At 49.7% G+C, this 19,382-nt stretch overlaps 1 protein-coding gene across 1 annotated transcript; it reads right to left on the bottom strand.

The window, feature by feature from the left end:
* Positions 1-2,574: 2,574 nt before the first annotated feature.
* On the bottom strand, positions 2,575-17,683 carry ARL8B (ARF like GTPase 8B). Its single transcript, XM_083155741.1, has 7 exons — positions 17,399-17,683; positions 14,334-14,414; positions 10,846-10,919; positions 10,148-10,241; positions 7,296-7,363; positions 5,881-5,951; positions 2,575-5,736 (listed from the first exon to the last, which is right to left on the bottom strand). The coding sequence occupies exons 1-7, from the start codon at positions 17,519-17,521 to the stop codon at positions 5,687-5,689; spliced, it is 561 nt and encodes a 186-aa protein (XP_083011867.1). The 5' UTR covers positions 17,522-17,683; the 3' UTR covers positions 2,575-5,686.
* Positions 17,684-19,382: the final 1,699 nt, after the last annotated feature.

The following is a 19,382-nucleotide window of genomic DNA, read 5'->3' on the forward strand; positions in this document are numbered from 1 at the left end:
TCCGCGTCTGCTCGCCAGGGCTTCGCTGGCTCGCCACACTATATAAAATCAACTCCATGCATAGTTGGATAGCGCGGGGTATGAAATCACCCATGGGTAACTATAATTAAAAATCGGGTCTTTACTATGAAAAATCGCATCGCATGCCTTAAGTATTGGCATGCGATGAAAAAATCGGGCGCCCAGATAATACACAAGTACCATTATGGATATACTTAAAACCTTGAGGTTGGGGACTAAGTTTTATAGAGACGGACATATAGTAGCATACCCCCCAACATGACCCATGCCAGGGGGGACACTGCTCTGCCTCTGGACTTTAGGATTGCCTGTGGTTAAACACCATTCTTATTAGTTCACCTGTTCAAAATCAGGTGATGGCAATCATATATTAAGAGGAAAGTCCAGAAGCAGAGCATTGTGTCCCTCCTGGCATGGGTCATGTTGGGAGGTATGCAGTAGGTGTTCCATTGCAGGTAGGGTGGCCAATCCCGGGATCGGGATCCCGGGATTTGGCCCCCAAAACACCGGGATTTCAATCCCGGGATTGGAGTTTCCAATCCCGGGATTTCGGGATTCGACTGCGCATGCGCAGTCTAATGCCGGGCAGCGTCTGAGCTAGTGCTCAGCAGCTGCCCGGCTTCTCCCGTCCCGGGCAGTGCGGCTCTGCGCAGCGTGACGACGTCAGAGGTCACGCTGCTCAGGCCGCACAGGCTGTCTGCCTCCATCCTGTCCCCGGACCAGCCCGCCCACCCAGCAGCGGACCAGCCCGGGCTGTCCCCGGATCAGCCTGCCCAGCCGTCCTGTTCCCGGACCAGCCAGCCCGCCCGCCAAGCAGCGGACCTGCCGGCACACCGGGCCACCAGCGGACCAGCCCGGGCTCCATCACCCCATCTCGCCCACCCACCCGGCCGCACCACGCATCTAAATATGTGGGGCGGCCGAGGTGGGTTTTTAATAGTAGGGAAGCCAATCCCGGGATTTGGCATTTTTCAATCCCGAATTCCGGGATTGAAATAATGCCCCGGGATTGGCTTCCCTAATTGCAGGCTATTCCTGGCAATGGTCTTAACATCATTAGATGGATAAGCAATTGCTGGAGTTTAGTTCCACCAGCTAGAAAGGCCAGAAGCAGGTGAGACATTCAGAAAGGATTACCAGCAGCCCACTTCCATTCCCTGAATATGTTCTACGTCAATGGTTTTATCTTGTATTAATCTATTGTGTGCAGTGATACAAAACATCTCAAGTGCACACAGCACAGAAATCACACTTCTGCCGGTTAAAGATCAGTGTCATTGGAGCGGAGTTTTAAGACTGTCTTGTTGGTGGGCCAACCTTGGACGCAATTTAATTGACCCTGGCAGCATGATTGCAACCGGCTCAGACATCGCACATTCACGCAGATAATCCAATTCCGAATCTTCAGATACAGCAGCTGATCACAGAAACCAGCGGTGGGTGTTTTTTCTTTTTTTTCTTTTTTTTTTTACTTAAGACGTCTCCCATGGCTTTTGCAAAGGGTCTCATTCATCATGGATCCTTATTTAGAGACTTTGCAAATCGAGCGCTTACCAAACAACTGCACATGTACCATATGCACTGCACATGGGGAATTAGTGACTGAATGTGCATCTATATCAGGCATGTCCAAACTATGGCCCTCCAGCTGTTGTGAAACTACAAGTCCCATCATGCCTTGCCAGTTTTGCTAAATGATGGCAAGGCATGCTGGGATGTGTAGTTTCACAACAGCTGGAGGGCCACAGTTTGGACATGCCTGATCTAGATCATAAATGCAATAGAGTTGCAATTTGACTGACAGGAAGCCGGTATTTCTGGGGGAAACCTGGCATTTTCTGGGTGCAGGTGGCTTCAGGGTGGGTCGATGGTTGATCGAGCGCTAGACTCGATCAACCTTTCTCCCTCGGAATAGTGGAAGCCGCAGAGCTACTTACATTTGCAAGTACCCATATTTTGGATATTGCAAATTGATTTGCCAGTGGTAGCGATCTATTCGCAAATTAGCATGGGCATTTTCTCTTTCTGTCTAGGCAGTGACAGTAATCTGTAACTTCTCTCATTAGCAATCCATGATGAATTAGGCCCAGACAAGTCATGCTAAAGATAACATAATGCCAGGAACAATCTGCACAAATCACCCCACTGTGCACCTCAATTCCCAAGCAGGTGTGGGAAACCCATAGCTTTGGAGACATAAGGTGGTATGCATTATACCGGGTGCCGGACGGGGTCCCAACAGGCATTTACCCGACGTCGGGATCCCGACTGTCAAAACACCGTCAGCCGGGTTCCCGGTGGCCACCTATTTACCCATAGAGGGAGAATAGAATAGGTAGCGAGCCTCCGTGCCCGCAGCGTGTCGAGCGCAACGAGCCCGTTAGGGGCTTAGCTGCACTCACCATGCTGTCTGGGCCCAGCCAGTCGGGATCCTGACGTTAGGCTAATGACTGTCGGGATTCTGACTGTCGGACCCCTGTACCACACCCCATTATACCATATAGTGTGCAATTTGTTAGAACAACTTTCAGAGAAAGACGAGGCAGACGTGTCTGGATTTCTACCACTTTTATTTCACCTGACGCTCACCAGTGTGCAGACTCCCAGCTGAAAATGGATTTAACATTATCATTGCCATAAATAATACACATAAAGCTTTTCCTTTTTACAAACAAAAGTTCTGTACAGTTAAAATAGCCTATAAAACCCCCTAAATATTAGTGCGCAGTAAGGGGGGGTTAGGGTGCGGGAGATGCCCAACATTCACTAAAAAAATCAATTTCTCTATTTACAAGTTTCATGGAGATGATTGACGTGTATTGCAGCAGCGGACATCCACAGAACCGTCAGGGGACATGATTGGGACAGCTTTCTGCACCCACACTGATGAGCCTGCTTTAACAGGCAGCCCAACCAGCCGAGCGAAGACGGGGCAAGTATCGAACATCCCAATCTGAAATCATTTAATAATGTCTAGAACAGATCGGGGATTATCCTTAGTTAGCGAATCAGACGTAGTATTGGTAAACATAAGGCACCAAAGGACTTATCAAATAAAGTGCACGTAGTACAAATAATCGGTGACCTATAGCGACTAATCACATAACTGATCTCTGTAGTCTGATGAAAGCTATGACCTGATTGGTTGCGATGGGTGACAGCATGAATGCTAGCTTCACCTAGCTGCAATAGTAAAGGGCAACGTCTTATAGTTGTAGACAACCTGCGGAGCTCCAGTTGCTGTGGGACTATACCTTCCAGCATGCCCTACCACAGTTTTGCATTTAGGGAATGCTGAAACGGTCAGGGCATGCTGGGATGTGTAGTTCCACAACAGCTGGGGTGCCCCGGGTTGAACAGGCATACCATATTACAGCACAAACATGCTGTCCTCTCTGCAATGCTTACAGCTGCATTCAGAGAGGGGGGTTGTGCTGTAACCAAGGGCAACAATAATATATATCACCTGCCTGGCGATCTACGAACGGGACAATAGAGCACAGAAGTCAGAAAGACAAATCAATAAATGACTGGTAAAAAGTAGCAGGAGGACAGGCACAAGCCAATCAACCAAAGTCATCGGAATTTGAAATAAAACAATGAATCACTTGTTCCATAGGTCCATGAATTGTAGAGGAGTGCAACTGCTGTATTGCGGCTGGAGAGCAATGTGGAAAGGCAGAGAGTAGCGGTGTCCTGGTTCTGTGGAGATCGTCTATTACTCTCCGGTAGTAGGCACAAGCAAAGGGAAATGTGAGTAACAGCAATGCATTGTGAGCTAAAGCAGAGGCTCCGAGTACCGTGGAGAACTGGCGGGGAGACGAACCAAGCTCAGGGCAATGCACAAGTGCCAGGAATGGAAGAAGCAGCTGAACCGGGTTTTTGTACCGAAGATGCAGCCCCTCGTGTGTACTACGTGGAGGGATAAAAAGAGGTTTCTGCAGCGCAATAATGATCTCTCCTGATGCTAACTGCTCTGCATACCGAGGGGTGCGTAATGCTCCGCCATGCACCACAGTCCTAGCAATCCTTTAGACGTCGGGCTACATTCTCAGGGTGCAAGCCACCAGCAGACTCTGATGGGTTCGTACTGCTCGTGCATCTTCAGGTCAGTCACTGACTTTACTTTTTGGAAGTTCGTCAACAATCCATCTCGTCACAGAAAGAAGTCACATGAGCCGGACACGTGCATGCTATTGGCCTGTCTCCGAGGGACCCCTGGCTTCAGTCACAGATAGGATCTTGGGTTAATTGAGACAGTTTGTTTAAAGTCTTAGAAATAAACCTGGGAAATGAGTATGGGGGGAAAGAGCGGACATGAAGGCACATTTGTGAGCAGAAGGAAAGGTAACAGTCAGTGGTAGCAATAGGAGGTAAGGAGAGGGGAAGATTATGGTGAGTAGAGCCTAGGACCTACAGTACAGGGACAAGAGCAGGTGTCTTTAAATTAAAGGCGGGGAATAATAATATGTCTTCATGCAGAATGCGTATATATACACCCATCAGCCGTAACATTAACACCCCCTATATAATTTTGTGTAGGTTCCCTTTGTTCCCCCATAGACAGCTCTACCCATCGAGGCGTGGAGTCCACAAGACAGCTAGTGGTGCCTGGCACCAAGACGTTAGCAGCCTGTAGGATGCAAGGTGGGACCTCCACGGCTTGGACTTGTCTTCTGGCACATTCCACAGATGCTTGGCAGGAATGAGATCTGGGGAATTCAGAGGCCAAGTAAACACCTGAACTCTTGGTCGAGTTCTGAAACCACTCTTGAACAATGTTTGCAATGTGGCAGAGTGCCTGATCATGTCACTGACATGAATGAGTACCACTGCCATAAAGGGGTGTACTTGGCCTGCATCAGACGGTGAATAAGGGTCAACATGGGGCCCACCGGCCAGTCTATCCCAGCCAGCCAATTGTGCTACAGTAACCAGAGTAGACGGGCTAGCCTTCAGTCCACCATGCCCATGAACCTGTCACCGGTTTACCAGTTATGCTTCCTATGACCACTTATCATCGGTGGGTACCAACCACTGCATACCGGGAACACCCCTCAAGACCCGTCATTTTGGAGATCATCTGTCCCAGTCGTCTTGCCATTACAATACATACAATTGCCCAATTCTCCTACTTCCTGCTGCCTTACCTGTCCCACCCCTGACAGACGTCACTATAATGACATAACCAGTATAATTCCCTGCACCTGTCAGTGGTTTAATGTTGCGGCTGATCGGTGAACGATACGGTTCTTGAGAAAGAAGATCTGTATGCGTTAGAAGAGGAATCCCAGGCTTGGACAGCAGATTTATAAAGGGCGCAGATCATTGATGAAGGGGAAATCCTATATTTTGTGTGGTGACTTAAATGGAATCTTCTTGTACAAAGGATTACATAAGTGGGCAGCTAGAAGTGTTATCCCTAATCTGTTCTGTATTCGGGCCAAATAAAAGCAGGAACGAGAAGGACAGGACCCCGGGTGGAGGCCAGGTAGCAGAACATCCTCAGGTGTACAGTGGAGAGGGGCATTGTTATATCCTGTTGCACATATATAGGTGTGAAGCGCATGTCCCTCGGAGCGGAGCGGAGAGAAGAAGGGCAGATCCTTGGGGCAGGACGGACACATTCCATGAAACATAGCAGCAGTTAATAGTGCGAAGCCCTTTAGCTACGACGGGACTTGGAATGCTGGATAAGCCACTGTAATGTGATATCTGGGGAGAGAGAAGTTTGGAAATGAGAGATCATGGTACCAACACTCAGCAAGACCCAGTGTGTGCACCCCAACCAGCCCCCCCAAATCAACCATACCCCCCCCCCCCAAATCATAGCCACCTGCCCACCACTGCGACTCTTACCGATGTTATCTTTCTCTTTGCAGGAGATGGAATAGCAGCAGATTTCTCTGTCTTGGATCAATGACAGGTGCCTAGGCAGAGAGGGAACCAGAATTACCACCAGCATCAGCAGCCCGGACAACACTTGCAACATCTTCAGACAAATGCATCTCGTAATATTCTCTGCTGCTAAATAATGAATCTCTTTATCACAGCTAAAAGCCACAAACTGGAGTTGTACATGTTCTCTGCTTGTTATGGATAGCACAGGACGTCCTGTAATACTTCTGTACCAGCTATTCCTGTCTCATTTGCAGGACTTTCTGTACAGGAGCCGCACACAAGTCACCATTTGCCTAATCCAGATATGGTTGGAGGTTGTGCATACGCAGGACCCAATCTGTGCGTGCGGGAACGTGTCCTGCAAACACAGGACAGCAGCAGACGGTCAATGATTGACAGTCTGTCGCCATTTGGGGGCGGGGATAACAGAGGTGTGTCGCCACTGTTTTGGGGGAGGGAAGAGGCAGAAATCTCCACCATTGGACAGGTTTCCTGGCCTCTGCATTGGGCATCCGTCTGATCAGTGATTGATGCTGCATTCTAGGGCACAGGTCAGATGACATCTGCTTGTAATTCAGACCTCCTGCAGCCTTCTCATACCCATAAGGCAGCAGTGATGGCACCTCCAACCACATCGGAGCTAGGCCATATATGCTATACTGTGTCCGCAGCCTAGCGTAAACACCGCCCGGCCTGAACAATCATTTTTTTCCCGTTCACAGATTAAAGTCAGTCTGAACTGACTTATCATGGCCGAATTCAGGGCGGATGCCGGCGTCATGTGTCGACTGTCTCCTGCCCCAAGCAGGCATCAACACGCCTTCATGTGCAGGGAAACGCCCATAATAACACCTTCCCACCCCCATTTCTCCCGCTATAGAGCGAACGCCGCGGGGCAGAAGGTGTTCGCACAAGCACATTCTCTGACCGCCACCATCGGCCGCCTGCAAAGAGTCTGAATCACCCCCAGAGTTTTTCAACAGTAAACTACAGTGAACTAAGCTGCACACTATGGGGTAAAGTTATTAAGATGGGATGTGGCCCATTGAAACCAATCAGATTTTACTTCTTATTTATTTAGCACCATCTAGAAGATAATAGGTAGAATCTGATTGGTTGTTATGGGCAACATCCCATCATCAATAGAATCTTAGTAAATGGACCCGTATATGGTGACGCCTCCTTTCATGTCCCCTGTCCGAGCAGATGGGACATGGAGGAATTGCACAGGTGCTAATAAAGCAATGCTGTGTCCCTGTCACTGGGTAGTGTTAAGAGAAATACGTGTGTGTGCGGCGTGACTGCGGGCGTGCGGCGTGACTGCGGGCGTGTAATGTGGGGGCTTAGAATAAAACCACCCTGTAGATAAATACATTTTCTCTATGAGCTGCTTCTCGTCCAGCGCGCTGGGAAGGTCTCTCTTATTCCCAAGGACCAGAACCTGAAAGCAGAGATACAACATTGTGTAACACACAGTAATATGGTCAGACCCCAAACAGCCAGTACAATATACTCATCTACTTCCATACAAGGATTTACTGCCATCGATTCTCATTATACGCAAACAGTCCCAACATCAAAACTATGAACAAAGTTTGAGGAGATTGTAGATTGTCTTTCGGCGTGGTTACATAATAACCTTGCTGATGTACATCAGTGACAATTGCAGATTGGGAGGATGATGGAGGGACTGCAGCAGGTATCTCATATCTGCTGAGGTCCCCCAATACTGACTGCAGCCCCCATAGGATTCTATAAGGAATGCAAAACATTCCTGAGCTTAGCCCCCGCAGCTAACGTCATCTGATGATGGCGCTCGCTTGTCTTTGCCTATATGCTACAGATGGCAGAAATCACTGGGGCGGGTTCCTCTGAAATCTTCCCCAACAATGGCAGCTACACAGGAGTCCAGCTTGACTAAGAGCATATGGCAGAACAGTCTCCTATCAGAGTGTAGTGATACGTCTGAGGATGCGATTGTTAATAGACACCCAAATCATTATAATCCACACTTCAGCCAATAAGAACAAAGGTAGATGACCAATAATACACCTAGGTGCTGTCCTATTACCACTAATAACAATCCAATGTACAGTAAGTGCTGTGTGACTCACAGTTCCCACCTATTGTGGCAGTGGATTTGCCATGTGTTGGAGATGGTGGCTGTAAGCCAGGCATGTGCAAACTGTGGCCCTCCAGCTGTTGTGAAACTACACATCCCAGCATGCATTGCCATAGTTTTAGCATTCGCTAATAGCAAAACTGTGGCAAGGCATGATGGGACCTGTAGTTTTAAAACAGCTGGAGGGCCGCAGGTTGGACATGCCTGCTGTAAGCCATCTGGCTCCACTGATGGACCAATCATTGTTATCCAGTTAGCGGAGTCATATACCAACATCACCTGCTGTGAGGTTACAGCAGCCCATGGTACCTGGTGCAGGGAAGTAATTACCATATATATTCGAATATACAATGACTTTTTCAGCACATTTTTTATACTCTGCCTATACTCAAGTCATCGCTGGAGCGCACCAGTGCACAGCTCCTCCCTGCAGCGTGGCAGTGGAACCGGACAGCACCCTCCCCCCCGGCAGCACCGGGCAGCTTCTCCCAACATCCCCCCTCCTCCCTGCAGTGTGGCAGTGGAAGCGGACAGCCCCTCCCCCCGGTGGCACCGGGCAGCTTCTCCCCACATCCCCCCCTCCTCCCTGCAGTATGGCAGTGGAAGCGGACAGCCCCCTCCCCCGGCAGCACCGGGCAGCTTCTCCCCACATCCCCCCTCCTCCCTGCAGCGTGGCAGTGGAAGCGGACAGCCCCTTTTTTCCCCCCTCCCGAAGCTGCAGCAGATAGGTTCCCCCCGCCCTCCCTCTGCCCTCTGCCCCACAGCAGCCGCGGACAGCTTAAAGTTCTTCTCCCACTACTGAGTGCAGCAGCCTGCTTTATATGAAGTCACTCAAACATTGAGTATAACCATTGATATATAAAACTATCGATGGTCACCCACTAAATAGTTTTACACTATCGATGGCCAGTTGCACTCTTGCCATCGGTGGCAAAGGCACCGATGGCCATCCCTACTTCAGAGGAGAAGAGGCCGGCACATAGTTCTGCAGGGTCCGGCTCCACCAGCAGCGCCCAAGGATCCCCAGCACCTGCTAAAAGGTCAGTCCGCCTCCCTTATTTGAAACTTTTGGGCTGACCACAACGATGTATTTCCCACCCTAAGGTTATACTTGAGTCAATGAGTTTTCCCAGTCTTTGTCATCATTATAAGGTGCCTCGGCTTATATTCGGGTCAGTTAATACTCGAGTATATATGGTATACCATACCCTCCAACATGACCCATTGCATTCGGTACACAGTGCTCTGCTCCTGGACTTCCCTGGTAATGTAGGATTGCCAGCACTTGTGTGGAACTAGGTAATTGACGAGAAAGGTCAACTCAGGTGACGGCAATCCTACATTACCAGGGAAGTCCAGGAGCAGAGCATTGTGTACCGAATGCAATGGGTCATGTTGGAGGGTATGGTATATATATGTCCACTTCCATGTCTCTGGTCCAAATCTATACAATCTATGGAAATGTTATCCTTATGTGACTTATAATAAATACATTAACAAAAATCTAAAGTGAATTAGTTTTCTATGTATAATGCAATTGAATATAAACTATTGATCTCTGTTACCGGCCATTTCCGACAGGATAGCGCCAGTGTGAGAGGAAGCCTGCTGTGATTAGATAAACAATCAGCTGCTTCATTACAATGTAATCTCAGGATCTGTCATCCTAATCAGCAATTACGTAACTGCTACATAACGGCATCTAATGGGGTGTACACATGGGGAGAGGAGTGTTCTGAGCGATGCTAGATTGCATACAGTGCTTAACAGCGATGTGCCGCTGAGTGAACTGTCAGGGCCAGTGTTCTCCCGTGAGAACGCTGACCATGCCCAGTGATTATAGATTTATCCAGCATGCTGGATATTAATCGCCGGGGCGATAGCGAGGAGCGGGGTCGTGCATCGATATCGCTATGGACCCTAACTGAGCGATGTAGGGGGAATTTTCTAAGCGATATAGTGAGGCCGCTTAGAAAATGCCCAGAAATCTCTCTATGTGTAGGCCCCATTAAGTTTAGTAGTGACTAACATGCCATTATGCCAGATCCGATGTCTGTTACCCATCTGCACATATAGCCGGAACCCGCCCCGGCGGCCACTTACCGGTATACCCTGTAGCTGGGGTTTATCCAGCAGATTATGCAGCTCGTTGCGAGAAGCTTCTATCTTCTCCCGATCTGCGGCATCTACCATGTAGCTGGAAAGAATGACAAGATATATAAGTAGATGCAGAGATTTATCACCAGGAATACAAGCGGCGGCCAGAAGAACACAGAAATGGAATGTGTCAAAATACTGGTGTCAACATTACTGAATATCGACACACTGGTCTAAAGTCTATGTTGGCATTCTTGTGTTGACTTTCTGAATGTGAAGTTTTATTTATTATCTATGTACAGTTTCTGATACAGCACAGAAGATATTGTTCCACTTTACAGATGAAGATTATTTCTTACCACACCTGGATCGGGATGCGGTCAATTTCCCGGCGGTCAAAATCCCAACGCTGGAATCCGACCACCGAAATCCCAAAACTTTCTCCCTCCGTGGGTGTCCACGACACCCATAGAGGGAGAATAAATTAGTGTGCCGAGCATAGCGAGGCACCAGGCCCGAAAGGGGGGGTGGCGATCCACGCCCTTCCCTTTGTCAGGATTCCGACCGCCGGGATTCCATACCGAATCCCCTGGATCCTTATAGATAGGACAGCTTGAGATCATTTGTGAAAATTCCTTTTGATTAAAGCAAGTAAAATAACAGTGTACCTTCATTCAGCGTCAGGTTATCTGGGAACAACTTACACTATTGCATTGACACCCCGGCAGTATCGCTCCCACATACTGCGAAATCGCGGCTGCCCACCTATGTCCCAGATCTGCAAAGAGAAGAGAATCCCAGAGATACTCAGAGATGGAAGAGACAAACACCAATAAGATGCACCCAGGTGATAACACGGCTGACATGACCGGATAACAGAACCCTATACCATTTTTATACCCCTTTTACACCAAAAACCCTGGTCGGACCCTGGTCTTTGAACACGGATGTTTCCAGAGTTGGACCCTGCTTCATACCCCATTTACACAGCAATTCGACCTGGGTCGGACCAGGGTCTGCACCATTTACTGGACCTGGGTCAGCCCTGCCTTTCCTTGTGTAAAATGGCCTGAAGCATCACATCACCTCCCCTGCATCTCATCACCCCCCCTAAAGCATCAAAACACCTCCCCCTGCACATCTTTACCCCCTGAAGCACCAAATCCCCCCCCCCCCTGCACATCTTTACCCCCTGAAGCACCAAATCCCCCCCCCCCTGCACATATTTACTCCCTGAAGCATCACATAATACCCCCACCACCCCTGAAGCATCACATCACATCAGCCCCCCCCCCGCCCCTTGCACATCACCACCCCACCTCAACCCAGTGCGGGGACCAGCCTCCAGGCAGCGGGGTCCGGCAGTGCAGGGCAGGCGGGCAATCCAGCGTATAGGAAGTTGTCAGTGGGGTCCCTCCAGTGCATGGGAAGTAACCCGTGGGGTCCCTGCGGCGGATGGGAACTAGTAGCGGTAGTTCCCAGCCACCGCAGGGACCCTCACCGGTTACTTCCCATGCGCTGGATGGACTCTGCCGCCGGCGACTTCCCATACGCCGGATGGACGCCCTGGCCGCCTGCACTGCTGGACCCCGCAGCGGAGAGTGATGATGTCACCTGCACTGCAGGATCCCGCTGCCTCCACGTCGAGTTACAATGGCAGCCGTGGTGAGCATCCCCTCCGTCTCCCCCTCAGCAGCCTGACAGATCGCCCCCCCGCCCACCCCTCAGCAGCTGCAGACACCACTCTCCTCCCACAGCATGCCGTGCACGGACCCTAACCGTGTTCTACCCAGGTCAGGACCTGGGTAGAGGACCCGTGTAAATGGACACGGTTTGACCCCATTTACACCGCCGAAGATCCGGGTCTGACCCGCAGCTGACCCGGATTTTTCAGCGGTGTAAAAGGGGTATTATACCCCTTTTACACCAACGAAAAACCCAGGTCGGACCCAGGTCAGTGTTGGTGTAAATGGGACCGACCCAGGTCCATTGACACTGGTCTCCTACCCAGGTCCTGACCAGGGTTGAACACTGGTCGGACCTGGGTCGTGAGCGGTGTAAATGGTCCCAACCCAGGTCGGGACATCTGGGTAGTGCTGAAAGGATACCAGAAGCATGGGACGCCTTTCCGTAAGTCAGTACCATGCGTTCCACAGTGCATTGCAGCAGCAGAAGACAGCAACCCGTGCGGACAGTGCACACAGGCTGCTACCTGGCACTCCACAGTTGGACCTGCCACAACCCTATCTGGCACTAGGATGCAGCGCTGTCAGGCAGTAGTGGGACCAAGAGCTTAAAGGAGGGTGCGTGATGTGCCTCCCGCTCCAGTGACTCCATTTTTTAAGGGATATATATTCTACCTACAGAAATCATTTATGTTTGTTTTGGGGGGGCTGGGGGGAGGGGTATGGATTGTATGGTCGACCTAAAGATTGTTGACAGTCATAAGGTCGACATACTGCAAGGTCGACAGGTGTCTAGGTCGACATGGGATAAGATCGACAGGTCCTTAGGTCGACACAAGCATTGGGTCGACATGGTCTAGGTCGACAGTCAAAAGGTCAACATGGGGTTTTTCACTGGGTTTTTTTTTACCCGAATGTTGACATAGTCGACATGGACACAGTTTTAAGTGTCCATGCACTCGGCACACTATTTTATCCTCCCACAATGCCCCAGTGCAGTGATGGCTAACCTTGACACTCCACTCCATGTGGACCTTGCAGTATGTTGACCTAGTGGTTTCGACCTAATGACTGTCGGCCATCTTTAGGTCGACCAACTGACTGCTGCTGCACGGGCAGAGGACTGGGGGGAGCACATTGGTGATGCTGCACTTTTATACCGCTATGTGCGCTTCATCACTGAATATAACTTTTTGAAAAAATATTTTGCTAAATAAACCAACCAACATTTTTCAATGCTAACTTGTCATGTCTTTTAATTTTTATTTAAATCATTGAGGGAAGGTTGGCTGGCAGTTTATCAGTCCTAAAATTGTCATTTTTTAATGTCATCCATAGGGAAAAGCAGGGCTGACCCAGGTTCAGTGTAAATGGTGCAGACCCAGGTCCGACCCAGGTTGAAGTGCTGTGTAAATGGGGTATGAAGCAGGGTCCGACCCTGGAAACTTCCGTGTTCAAAGACCAGGGTCCGACCAGGGATTTTGGTGTAAAAGGGGTATTATTGTCATTCTCTGTGCTCCTAGAACCATGCTAAGTCTGTGTATACACTTACTAAAGCTCATTAGGAGGTCCGAGCAGATTCTATCTAATATCTTCTAGAAGATGCTATATAGATAAGAAGTAGATTCTGATTGGTTGCCCTATCTGAAATAGAACGCCCATCTTAGTACACTTACCCCCATAGTGTGAATTGTTTTATTGCTGTAACCTATTTTATCCCATTTGTGATGCTTTGTTCAATCCAGCCCTGGTCAACCTGTGTCTCTCCAGCTGTTGTGAAACTACAAGTCCCAGAATGCCCTGACAATTTTGCTATGAGGGAATGCTATAATGGTGTCAGGGGTTGCTGGTACTTGTAGTTTCACGACAGCTGAAGAGGTACAGATTGGCCAATACTAGTAAACTGGAAGCTTTAGTGTGCTAGAGACATCACTTGCAAGGGGGCTTTGCGGAACGGCTTCAGCGTAAATAAAGGGCACGTACACAATCGTAAAACACTCTTTGGACCTTATTCTGGTCTGCGCGCAATGCTGCGAAATTTGCACTGTTGTTTGTGGATGAAACTCAGCCGCTCGCCGTGTTCCCACGCATGGCTGCGAATGGATAAACATCCATTCGAAGCCGACCATCGAATGATTTGGAATGCGCACGCAAAACTAAGACACTCTCTGGTGTTCCCTGTAGCAAGTAGCTGCCATCCGGTGACATCAGCTGCCTGCCCCCGGGACCCACGTCACAGCACCATCTGCATCGGAATGCCTATGACACGCTGGCCGTTCCCATGGCCGCAGCCTGTCACCAGTGCCTGCACTACGAGCGCACAGGGGAGCGATTAAACCAGCATAAGGCCCTTTATCCCATAGTGTTAACGCAGACAGTTCCCCTGGTAACCAGGAGAGGATATGGAAAAGCCCAGCGGCGATTATATACAGGGGCATGAATATAGACCTGTATAGGAAGCAGGTATTTAGGACAAGCGGGTATTACGTGTTTTAGCAAACACTCACCTTTATAGTTACGTTTCCTTTTGTCACTTTCCGCATGTTGAATCCCACAGTAGGGATCATGTCCTCACTAAATTGGCCTGACTGGGAAAATGAGACACAAGACAAAGGTCACGTCACTTACAACAGCAGGAACGTCACTAACCTGTGCTGCAAAGTTCTGGGAACACAGGAGGGAATGAGATTAGTCATTGTATCAGCCCAGACAAGGACAAATACACCGGGTAGCATGGCCTGAGGTCATCGGTCTGGTTCCCAACATGGCCATATCTGTGTGGAGTTTGTATATTCTCCCCATGCTTGTGTGAGTTTCCTCCGGGTACCTCGGTATTCACCCATAATGGGCTAAGTGGTTCCTATCTGCAATTAAACTCTATGGGCGAGGTTCAAGTGCTGATGGCAGCCAGTAGATAGCGCTGAAATGGTTGCTCTGTTCAGGTGTGATCACCCTAAACACCCCCCCCCCCCCCCCCCCCATTATTTGTAAGCACACAATATGTACAATGGATAATGGATACACATGAAAGGTAATCTGCTCATCTGCTGTGGTCACATAATAGCCGTGGCAGGTAAAGGATGGGTAAGGTGACCAGATCTCTGGGCAGACCCCTCCCAGCGGCATGGAGTAGGGATCGTATGCAGAAGGGCCGCGTACATTGTATCACATGCAATCCTGCCACCCAGGAGGATCCCGGGCGGCTCAGGGGGAACTAATGACGACACAAATGAGTGACGCAGCATACCTCTCACTAGTGATATCCGCAGTTGTCCTGCATGTACAGACGACATCCCTAACGGCCCGTGGGAGCGTGCAACATAATGACAAAGTGTGCACACACTAAATGATATACATGCATTTCGTTTAATTTATCGTCTAGTGGAGTGGCGTCAAACTCTTCAGCTGTTATGGAACCACACATCCCAGCATGCCCTGCCACAGTTTTAGCAATCCATTATATAAAATCTGTGGCAGGGCATGCTGGGATGCCTAGTTCCACAACAGCTGTTGGCCCGTGAGTTTGACACCACTGGTCTAATGTGTGCACCTCAAGCCCTCACTTTTCATTACTCTACTTATCTGAATACAAGATGGCTCCGTGGCAGCGAAGCTCTGATTGTAAGCTCCCTGGTTCAGCAACAAATCAGCATGTAGCTCACAGTGCCCCACGTCTACCCTGCAGCGAGAGGTGATGCAATGCACGGCAGGTCTGTATTCCCCCTGACGGGTTACTCCGCAGCAATCTCCGTGGCAACGTATAGATTAATTTTAATGAGTTGCTCTTGATTGCATCACAGGTTATGTATGGCCTGCTGTCTCCTGCCTCATTCTGTAATATGTAACATACTGTACGTAACAATGTCATTATACAACATCCCGCACAGGGGCGGACTCTCAAGTAGCATAAAAAAAACCAGAGCAAGTAACTGCAGGAGGTGTAAATTCATTATTTTGCACGCAGGGTACATACAGGCTGCTTTTGCATGTACACCCCTCCCCAGGACAACATGGTCTGTACAAGTGCTCTTTTCTGCCTTACTTCTCAGAATCAGCCCCATAATACGCGGCAGGATGTGCTATAAATACAAACGTGAATTTATAGTGTAATCAAATGATGTTCTAACGTGAGTGTAGTGTGAGTGTACCACACGTAGTCCTAGCCCCTCAGCACCTGTACATGTGAGAGAACATACTAATAGGTGGATAGGATTACACCCAACAGCCAGAACTGTAATTAACTGTGACAAGAGCATTGTGCCTGGAACATCTGGAAAACCTGTCCGTGCAGCAGCAGGATCTCTCATTGTGACGTGTCACTTACTACAGTGTTTACACCTTCGGTACTGTGATGACCGGAGAAGCACAGGCGGTAATACATTACCAGCAAATAAATGGGAATGTATAATCCCTGATCTAAGGGAAACTAAGTAGGGAAGACAGGCTACATTGAGGGGTGACAGCCATAGGTATACCACATGCCGCTAACCCTGAGGGTGAGAATGGCAGACCTGGACATTCCTGGGAGATGTGACAGTCCTGATTACATTGTGACATCTACGCCAGCTAATAAACCTGGAAGTGTAAACGCTAGAACACTATCAGTATATGAATGGCAATGGTGGGCTCAGATGCCAGCTCTACAATAATCTGTGCGGATTGTCGGGGAGGTCTCTGATAATATGTGAATAAGCTCAGCGCTGTGCACCCACCCAGAGATGGGAGATTGCGGACTGGACTGTTACATACCACATCCTTATGTTTACCAGTACCCAACCTACTAATGGCTAACAGCTGTGGAACTACAGGGCTCAGCATGCCCATGGGACTTACGCTTCGGCAGGCTGTGAATGGCAGCCATTATGTGACTGCCTTATAGCAGTCACATAATGGCTGTCATGCTGGGAGTTGTAGTCTCAAAGTGGCTGGAGAGCCACCAACTGCCCACTCTTATGGCTGGTAGTGAGCATGCTGGGACATGTAGTGACAAACAGGGTATGCTGGGGCAATCTAGTGACTGGCATATTCTGGGACTTGTAGTGTTTGGCAATGGGCACCCTGGGGGCTCGCAGTGGCAGAAAATGGGCTTGTGGATGGGAGTGGGGCACCATGGCGGCTTGTGGATGGGAGTGGGGCACCATGGCTTGTCTAGGTTGGCAAAGGATGCTGGGGCTGGTAGTGGCTGTCAGTTGGCATGACGGGGTTTGTAGTGGCTGTCAGAAGATGCTGGGGCTTATAGTAGCTGGTAATGGGCATGCTGGAGCTTGTAGTGGCTGGCAGTGGGCATGCTAGGGGTTTCAGTGGCTGACAGTTGGCATGCTGAGGGTTTCAGTGGCTGGCAGTGGGCATGCTGGGGCTTGTAGTGGCTGGCAGTGGGCATGCTGGGGGTATCAGTGGCTGGCAGTGGGCATGCTGGGGGTATCAGTGGCTGGCAGTGGGCATGCTGGGGGTATCAGTGGCTGGCAGTGGGCATGCTGGGGGGTTTCAGTGGCTGGCAGTGGGCATGCTGGGGGGTTTCAGTGGTTAGCAGGGCATGCTGGGACTTGCAGTGTCCCTCCCCCATCCCTCTCACCGCTATGACATTGACAAAGGTGGTCTTCCCCGAATGCTGCAGCCCGACCAGGGTGAGCTCCATCTCCTCCTTCCAGAAGAGCGAGCGGAACCAGTCCAGCAGCCGGGACAGGAGGGACAACATGGTCGGGCCTGGCGGATGAGGAGTCTCCGGGGGATCGCTAACAGCTGAGCTGGGGGGGAACTGGGAAACAACGGAACTCTCAACCGCCGTCTCCTCTGTTCCCGGAAGCGGAAGTGTCAACCGGGACTGGAGCTCCCGGCCGCGCTCGCCCCCAGGCGGAAGGACGCAGTACTGCTGACCGTACCAATGATTTGGGGCCGCGCTCAGACTACATCTCCCAGAATTCCCCCAAATAGATCGCAACGGCCGGGGATTCTGGGAGATGGAGTCCTGTCAGCACTGTGGCGCCTCATATGGTGATATTATACATATACTAGGTAAGGAAAGTGATTAATAGTGGCGAACATGGAAAACACAGGATGAGGATTACATTTCTAAACTTTACATGTACTATAGTTTGAATGGAAGTACAATTAGTTTTCATCACCGTATGCGGTAATTATAATTTTTTACCTACAAACATGCTTGTTGCCAGGGGTTTATTGCTCGTTGCCAGGGGTTTTATGCTTGTTGCATAGGGTTACATGCTCAGCTCTTTGCCAGGGTTAGCTTGCTCATTGCCATGGGTTCCATGCTCATTGCCAGTTGTTAAATGCTCGTTACCAGGGTTTTAATGTGAATTGGCAGGGGATTAATGCTCATTGCCAGGGGTTACAGGCTCACAGGTGTTCCCAGAATTTGGCACTTCCGGGTAATGCTATACTCACTGTACTTCCGAAGTAAAGGCTACAAGTCCAGTAGGACCTCTAGGCTGCAGCCTGCAGCCATTTTTGGAGAGTTATTTTCAGCAGTTAATGTTTGGTGTTGGAGCAGCACCCGTTCTCTTCTAATGGGGACCATACATCAGCGCCATATTTCACTGATGCTCCAATCAGAAACAGCGATTGGCAGCCATCAATGATTGGAATTTCTGCATGACAAAACTCCCTGATTAACCAATCTCGATAATCCTTGGTCAGGATTAGCATTCCCCAACCACGGCATAGGGACTGGAGATCAGTGAACTGCAACCATCAGTCACAGATGGATGTAATCATGAGAACGTTCAGTCTTCTGTCTCCTAAAGAGATCCTTCTGTAAGGCAGGCATGACCAAACTATGGCCCTCCAGTTGTTGTGAAACTACACATCCCAGCATGCCTTGCCATAGTTACACAATAACACAACTGTGACAAGGCATGATGGTACTTGTAGTTTCACAACAACTGGAGGGACATATTTTGGCTATGCCTGCTGTGAGGTAATAATGTAATTTCAAGCGAAATTATGTGCTTCTAATATCTATTCTCATTTATTATTTGCAGAATACAGATCCCTGGATTAACATAAGGTTTAGTAACCATTATATGTTTTCTCTGAGCTACAGGAACCAGGACGTGAGATGTAGTAACCGGCTGCTGGCCTCTGTGTCTGGCGTGAGATGCAGTAACCGGCTGCCGGCCTCTGTGTCTGGCGTGAGGTGCAGTAACCGGTTGCTAGACTCTTTCTGACATCGGCTGCCGGCCTCTGTGTCTGATGTGAGGTGCAGTAACCGGCTGCTGGTCTTTGTGTCTGATGTGAGGTGCAGTAACCGGCTGCTGGCCTCTGTGCCTGACGTGAGGTGCAGTAACCGGCTGCTGGCCTCTGTGTCTGACATGAGATGCAGTAACCGGCTGCTGGTCACTGTGTCTGACTTGAGGTGCAGTAACTGGCTGCCGGCCTCTGTGTCTGATGTGAGGAGCCGTAACCGGCTGCCGGTCTCTGTGTCTGATGTGAGATGCAGTAACCGGCTGCTGGCCTCTGTGTCTGACATGAGATGCAGTAACTGGCTGCTGGTCTTTGTGTCTGACGTGAGATGCAGTAACCGGCTGCTGGCCTCTGTG

This window comes from Crinia signifera, chromosome 8 (genome assembly GCF_055691185.1).
Source record: "Crinia signifera chromosome 8, ASM5569118v1, whole genome shotgun sequence".
Taxonomy (NCBI): domain Eukaryota; kingdom Metazoa; phylum Chordata; class Amphibia; order Anura; family Myobatrachidae; genus Crinia; species Crinia signifera.